The sequence below is a fragment of the Micropterus dolomieu genome, linkage group LG17, assembly GCF_021292245.1.
Source record: "Micropterus dolomieu isolate WLL.071019.BEF.003 ecotype Adirondacks linkage group LG17, ASM2129224v1, whole genome shotgun sequence".
NCBI classification, from domain to species: domain Eukaryota; kingdom Metazoa; phylum Chordata; class Actinopteri; order Centrarchiformes; family Centrarchidae; genus Micropterus; species Micropterus dolomieu.
Genome location: NC_060166.1, coordinates 28293464 through 28300421, shown reverse-complemented (window position 1 = coordinate 28300421; position 6958 = coordinate 28293464). Strand labels below are relative to the sequence as shown.

Sequence of the window (6958 nt, the reverse complement as noted above, 5' to 3'; positions counted from 1 at the left end):
ATGTTCGCTCTAAATAGCATTATGTGACTTCTGGTGTACATCATTCCTTATTACTGCAGACCAAACAGAATAATTTTAATTTAATTATTTCCATCCTGCACCTTGTTCTGCTAACAATAAAATACTGAATTTGAATCAGGGGAATTATTTTTAATATCAATTAATCTTCTGATTATCTTGATTAAGCGTCTTGTCTACAAGATGTCAGAAAATAGTAAAGAAACTGGTCATTAGAATTTCCCAGAGCCCAGGGATCTTCAAATTCCTTGTTTTATCCAATTATTAGCTCAAAAACAGAAGATTTTCAGTGAACTGCCAAAGATGACAATTTAGAACAACAAACAAACATCTGTCATAGGTGTTACTTTCTAGCCATGGTATCGTCCCATTTAACAAAAATACAAAGCACATATCCCTTGCTTTTTTTACCCATCCTTCCCTTTTCATAGAGTCCATAAGAGCCTTAAATAGATGCCCACACATGATGCATGATTATTATAGAAAGAACTCACTGTGACAGTGTCATGTCTATCCTTTACTCTGTATCTGCTGCCACATTGTCTATGCAAATATGCAGAACTCACTACACTTCCATCCCACCTGGAGTCAATCTGCATACTGTCTCCCGTAATAAATGCAACATTTGCCTTGAGTTTATTTGAGCCCATGAGTCTTACTTAAAACTTCTAAAAAAGAAACTGGTAAGTCATTTCATTGTGTGTATTTTACATATCCAAGGGCTAACTATTGGTAGAACTTAAAAAGGGACAAAACTTTGTGCTTGCCAGTGAATTTTTAATGGGTGTGAGAAGTCATGACTGAAGTAACAGAATACAGGGATTTATACATTCAACAGTTTTCAAATGCCATTTGTGCCTTCAGAAATAACCTGGCCTCGTCATTAAATGACCTTCACAGAAAGTCCTCTTAATGACTTTGAGATGAGAACCACCATTAGCAATAGGCAAGAGATGACTTTCACTCACATTATAAACACACACACACACACACACACACACACACACACACACACACACACACACACACACACACACACACACGACACGACACAGGGGTCTTAAAACAACAGTCATTGGTCTGTTACAAGCAGGTATAATGTGATCTTTACTCTATGTGCATCTGTCAAACTGTTTTTTTCTTTAAATATGGCCATAAAGGCTTACGGCTACATCCAACTGAGGTTTAACACATTTGCACTACATGTGAATTATAACTGTAAAAATGAATTTTATTCTTTCTCACCATCATTCACAAACCAAAAGTAACAAGGATCTTGCGGACAAAACAGAAACCAAAGAATCAGCTGAATAAGTAGGTCCACTGGGTAATTCTCTGGTTTTCTCTACTTCAGAAAAGCTATTGGGTGAAAAAAAAAAATACAAATACATTTCTTGAAGCAAAAAAAAGAACCAACAGAATCTCCATATATATTACTGTAGGGACTATCATCAATGCAAGGCACCACAGGAGAAAAGACTCCATGAAAACATGTCTAAAAAAATGTTAAAATGTCAGTAAAAAGTGAGACATCTCTCGAAGAATCTGACAAAGTCAGGGGGGAGGTGGGAGAGATAGTGGGAGGCTGGGAAGGGTGAGGGGCATATCAACAGGTCAGGGTTCGATGATGAAGTGAGTCCCATATAGTATGTCCAATTTATATTTGGACTACCTCTTCAGATGGGCTCTGGTTTGAGCTTGTCAGCGAGGAAGTCACTGACAAATTGATCCACTACAGCCGGTGTGATCTCCTCTACGTCACGCACGTACTTGGCACGGGCCGACATGTCCAGGATAGTGAGCAGAGGCGCCGCTTCTGGGAGGTTAGTGTAGTCCCGCAGGGAGTCGGTCATGTCATCCTGCAGTGAAAAGAAAGTAGTACAGTGATAGTACATGATGCTAAAGTGGTACATTCCTCACATGTATGGATGAGTTACTGCACGGGCCTACTGGGAACAGACCCAAACCAGAGCCACTGTTTCAACTGACTAATTTACATGTCTTGCTGGAAAGTCAAAAAGCTCAGTCAAAAGTAGAGATGTCTTGATCGCAATCTTTTTTGCTCACAACATATTTATCTGCCAATACTTAAAACATCAAAATTAGTAAAACAATTACATTGTGGGATTTCCTCTGCTGAACATGGTCTGCCATGTGACTTTACCTGTCTACACTAAACATGTGACTACTTGTCCATACTGATCATGTGAATCATGTGACTATTTATATATAAAGAAATGGCCCAAAGGCGGCCATTTTGGTATTTGCCCTGAAGAAGGTCTAAATGGCTGAAACACATGAAAGGCTTTTTAAATCATTACCCTCAAAAGCCTCAGATTTTTTCAACACTTCTACACTAATGGGATCCCCAAACTGAAGAGCACCAGAGAGACCTCTTTTTCACACTCCATCCAGACTGTTCTGGGACTAGACATAACTTTGTTTAAAAAACGGGTTGCAAGTCAAAAAAAGGCTATCTTCATCTACAGCATGAACAAACTACTGAAACTTCAAGTGTAGCAATGTCACGGAAAAAGACAACAGGAATGCGAGCGTCACAGTGCTGTTCATGGCACGGGGGTTACTTGCTGGCCCTCGTCTCAAAATCCCTCCATGGCATTTGAATTACTCTGACAAACATATATGTCAAACACTAGATACATTCCAGGAGAAAAGACACTCTAAATTATATATTTCTCTACTGCACATCCTTTCAGACTGGCTGTTTGGCGATGGAAACTAGGACAGCATCCATTACGCCACATTAAGATTACTCCATAAAATTCAGAACTGCCTGGCACAATCTTTATTAATGCACACTTCTTGAAAGAGAAAATGAAACTCTCCTTTCTCCTGTCTTCCTGCAGAAAGCCTGCCCACAGACACCAGAAAGCTGCTGCTTAGTCACGCATCCTGCTCTGTTGAAAGACAGGAAGCAACCAGGTGGGGGTCCAACAACATCCCTCCCTGGTTTTTTTTTCTTTTTCAAAAGCTCACTCAGTCTTAACACAGAGCATTTTAATAGCACGTGTGGGCAGGAGAGAGAGCAGTGCAGATTTGTGAATGATGAAAATAGATTGCTGTTGGGTTTGGTGGAGAGTCCAGTTTTAGTTCTTTGCCGTTATTTTTAAAGGACTTCAGCCATGTTCTGCCTGAGGCTTGATGTCACCTTTCACTCTTTAACAAGTCAGAATTACAACCCCTGTAGTAGCCACATGTAACAGAAACTAATCATGAGCAGGCAGGCAGCAACTTTCAAACAAGCTCGAAAGGGCCATTAATTATTGAGACCGAATAAGAAATCACACCCTTTCAGCTTTAGTTCCAGCCGGGAGTGCTTTTAGAATTGGCATTCCTACCTTGACAGAGATTCATTATTCTAGTCATATCTTCTCTAAGTCAAATGGATTTCATGTGCTATGCTTTTAAGGTCACACAGTTCACTTATTAGATGTGCACAGCTAATATCATTTGAGACATTCTCTTTTCCTCATGACATCATGACCTGATTTCCCCTCAGCTTAGTTTGCTGGCGCAGAGGGAGACTTGCAAAGATTAAAGATCAGTTTCATATGGAAAAGATTATGTTGAAAATGTAGAACTAACAAGAAAGGGCCAGAGGGTGGCACTGCAACAAAGAGTTGGACTCCTCACAGAGGCAGCGCCTCTGATGTTAATACCGTTACTGATATATGTGCCAATGTGAGTTTTGTCATAACACAGTCAAAGATAAAGCGACTTTGGATAGATTTCCTGCTACACACAATGCTCAAGTATTCCCTTCATTCAGGCTTCTTTGATGCGTCACCCCTGTTATCAGCAAATCCGCAGTTATTCTTTCTAAATGGATCAAACCACACAATCAGCTCAGACTTCTCATTGAATAGCTTGGCTGCGCTGCTACCTAAAAAGGATAAGTATGCCAAGATGAAGACTGTGACCTCTACTTTGCAAAACTGCAAACAGATGGAACAGATGAGTTGCAGTGTGGTATTTTGTTGTTGCTAACATCCTCTGAACGGAGCCCATTTTATTACACTGCAAATCACCATACATTGACCACTTAATACTCACAGATGTAAGCTGTCACTAAGGACAATGTTGTTACGAGTGAAATACTGCTTGATTCTCCTACTACAAATAAAAGCTTTGTCTTCAATGCTCTCTTGCAGTCCTAGCAAGCGTTGAATATACATCATCTGGACAAACAGTGTAAAGACACCACAAAGAAAGAAATTCCACAATCTGTCACCATGGCCTATCCACCCTCTCCGATATGAGAAGATGTAATCTCTGCGTCAGTCTTCGCCCCCGAAGGAAGTCATTCTTCTTTTGTTTGGCTTCTCTGCTTGTGTAAACTGCTTCTCGTGAGGTGCAGCCATCCCAGCGGCCCCCCGCCCTCTGCAGCTCAGCTCAGAACAAAAAGACAAAAAAAGGGCCTCTCTGCTATAGCTCGCACTCACAGCTGTGATAAGGCTCAGCGTGTGTTTACCGCGGGGAACCTGCTGGGCCATGTCAGGCTTATTCTTGTTATTGACGCGCTGTGGCATTTCACAGATGATGACCATCTGATAAGGCCTGAACTGAAGATGATAACAAGCCTCACCACTGGCCTCTGAGCTGGGGCTGCGTCCATCTTACTGGCCAGCTTTGATGTCTTGAGGAAAAGTCATCATTGTGAAATTTTTGAAATTTTTCTACAGCAATTGGTTATCAGTTTATATTGCTGAAAGTGAAAACATCTTTGGCTGGTATGTGCAAATGTGGGATGAAAAGACAGTAGATTTAAACAACTATCAACCATCTCTTGAGTTGTATGGAGGTACAAAACATTCTGCTTAAGATAAAAACACAAATTCTCCATGTGACCTTACACCTGGTGCTCATTCTCAAATTTTCTCAATCTCAATTTTTTAAGCTATAAAGAAACAAGAAACTTTCAGTGTGTTAATAATTCCACAATAATGAAAGACTACATGCCATGCTTGTGGCTCTGTGTGGCTGTATTAGCATGCTAGCATATTCACAATGAAAATGCTAACATGCTGATTGTTTACTAGGTATAATGTTTACCACATTCACCATCTTAGTTTAGCGTGTTAGCATGCTAACAATTGCTAATTAGCACTTAACACATTCGTTTTCAAGTATTTGATCATAAAAGTATTGAACAAGCTAAAGTTTTGACCTCATGTTGGCGCTAACATGTTTCTGGATCACCAAGTTATTACAATTTATCCTGAAGGGGCCAAATTTCATGCTAATTCATTTAATAACTGGCATTTCACTAACAACCACAAGTGTGAATAGAGCTGGAACTAACAATTGTTATTTGATTAAATGTTTAGTATCATATAATATAATCATAATATCATAGAAGCCAAGGTGACAGGATCAAATGTCTTGCTTTGTTGGACCACCGGTTCCAAACCCCAAAATACTCACATTAGACCAATGAAAGAAAAAGAAAAGAAGCAATGTGAACCTCATAGTGGTGCTACAGAAAAATTCAGGGGATCAGTGGGCGTCATCCTTGCATGGCTGAAATATAATATTTATTGAGTTTACATACAAAATCAAGCAGAACAAAGAGGCAACAGTCACTGCTGCTTGCCACAAAAATCTGTAAAATTCTTATTTGACTGGATAATAGTTCATTTTGCAGCTAGTTCACAGCAAAGAACAAAAGATCTTTCATTCTGTGTTATATAAATCAGTATACTAGTGGTGTATGTTTTTTTCAGTAGGGTAAGAAGATCCTGTGTCATTCTGCTCAGCAAGGCCTCCCCCTGAGAGACTGCCAACATACTGCTGTCTCATGGATACCAAAGACCCAGCAGCTGTCCTGGCAAGGAGTGTGCAACTACCAGGGCTAACCTGGGCCAAGGTGCAGAAGTCTGGACCCAGAGACTGGAAGCTTCACTCTCTGAACTTCTGAAACAGGAAGTGATATCTGACCGTGAACCCAATCTGGAAATGAAACCTGGTGATTTCATAGCCAGTTGAGCAAGAGCCAGGAACTTATACCTGTGCTACATGGATGTTAAAATATCTGCCTTGTGTGCCACAAGGGACACAAAGTAAACTTAGACTGCAGCTATAACACAAGATGCTTCTGAATCACTACAAACACCAGTGCCACAATGCTTCTTTGTGTAAGGTCAAATAAATATTGGCGCACAAATGAATAATGAACACAAATCCTGAGCTTTCCTTGTTCTCTGTATGTATCTTAGTAACATTTCAAGGTTGACATCAGAGTGGCGTGGCCTTAGACAGACACACACAGGGTCAGACATTTAGCACATGTGCAAGCCCCACGGCAGAAACCTGAGCCTGCCCTTGGTGTGTGCGACACCAGAAACCAGCGCAGTCCTCCCAGACTGCTGGGCAGAGAGAACAGGGAGGAAGGGGAGCTGGAGGGCAGAGAGCAGGGGAACTAGGGAGAGGTAGCTAATCTGGTAATTATGTCTGCTGCTGGTGCTAACTCCACCAGCTCTGGAAAGGTCGAGACAGAACAACACAAGATAACAAGAGTTATGACAACTCCACGGTTCGTCCCACACAGGGAAGACGTGGGAGGAGATAAAGATGGAGGGATTATTTGGAGCGAGAAGAGAAAGTCTGCTGGCATGCTCTGGGTCTAACCATCATGATAAGGGCACCCAGTTGAATTCTGGGTTGTGGATAGGAGTGGCTCTTGCAGGTTCAAGAGGCTCAAAGAGAGGGGTCTCTAATGGTGTCATTTAAACAGTGGTCAAGGTGCAGATACAAACCAGGGACTTTATATTATATATATATATTATACAATATAATAGGCTATGAGATAAGAGCCTGAGTGATAAATTGGCTGTGCCAGATATTAGCTTATTATTACACACACACACACTATATATATATATATATATATATATATATATATATATATATATATATATAT

At 40.6% G+C, this 6958-nt stretch overlaps 2 protein-coding genes across 2 annotated transcripts in view; one reads left to right on the top strand and one right to left on the bottom strand.

The window, feature by feature from the left end:
• mrm3a (mitochondrial rRNA methyltransferase 3a) overlaps positions 1-657 on the top strand; it is a 4207-nt gene extending 3550 nt beyond the window's left edge. The window contains exon 5 of the transcript XR_006828785.1: positions 34-657. The gene's annotated coding sequence lies outside the window, so the exon portion shown is untranslated. The remainder of the gene's footprint in view (positions 1-33) is intronic.
• A 117-nt stretch (positions 658-774) lies between these two features.
• nxn (nucleoredoxin) overlaps positions 775-6958 on the bottom strand; it is a 56851-nt gene continuing 50667 nt past the window's right edge. Inside the window, exon 8 of the mRNA XM_046074048.1 lies at positions 775-1877. Coding sequence (XP_045930004.1) covers positions 1695-1877 — 183 coding nt within the window. The 3' untranslated portion in view covers positions 775-1694. The remainder of the gene's footprint in view (positions 1878-6958) is intronic.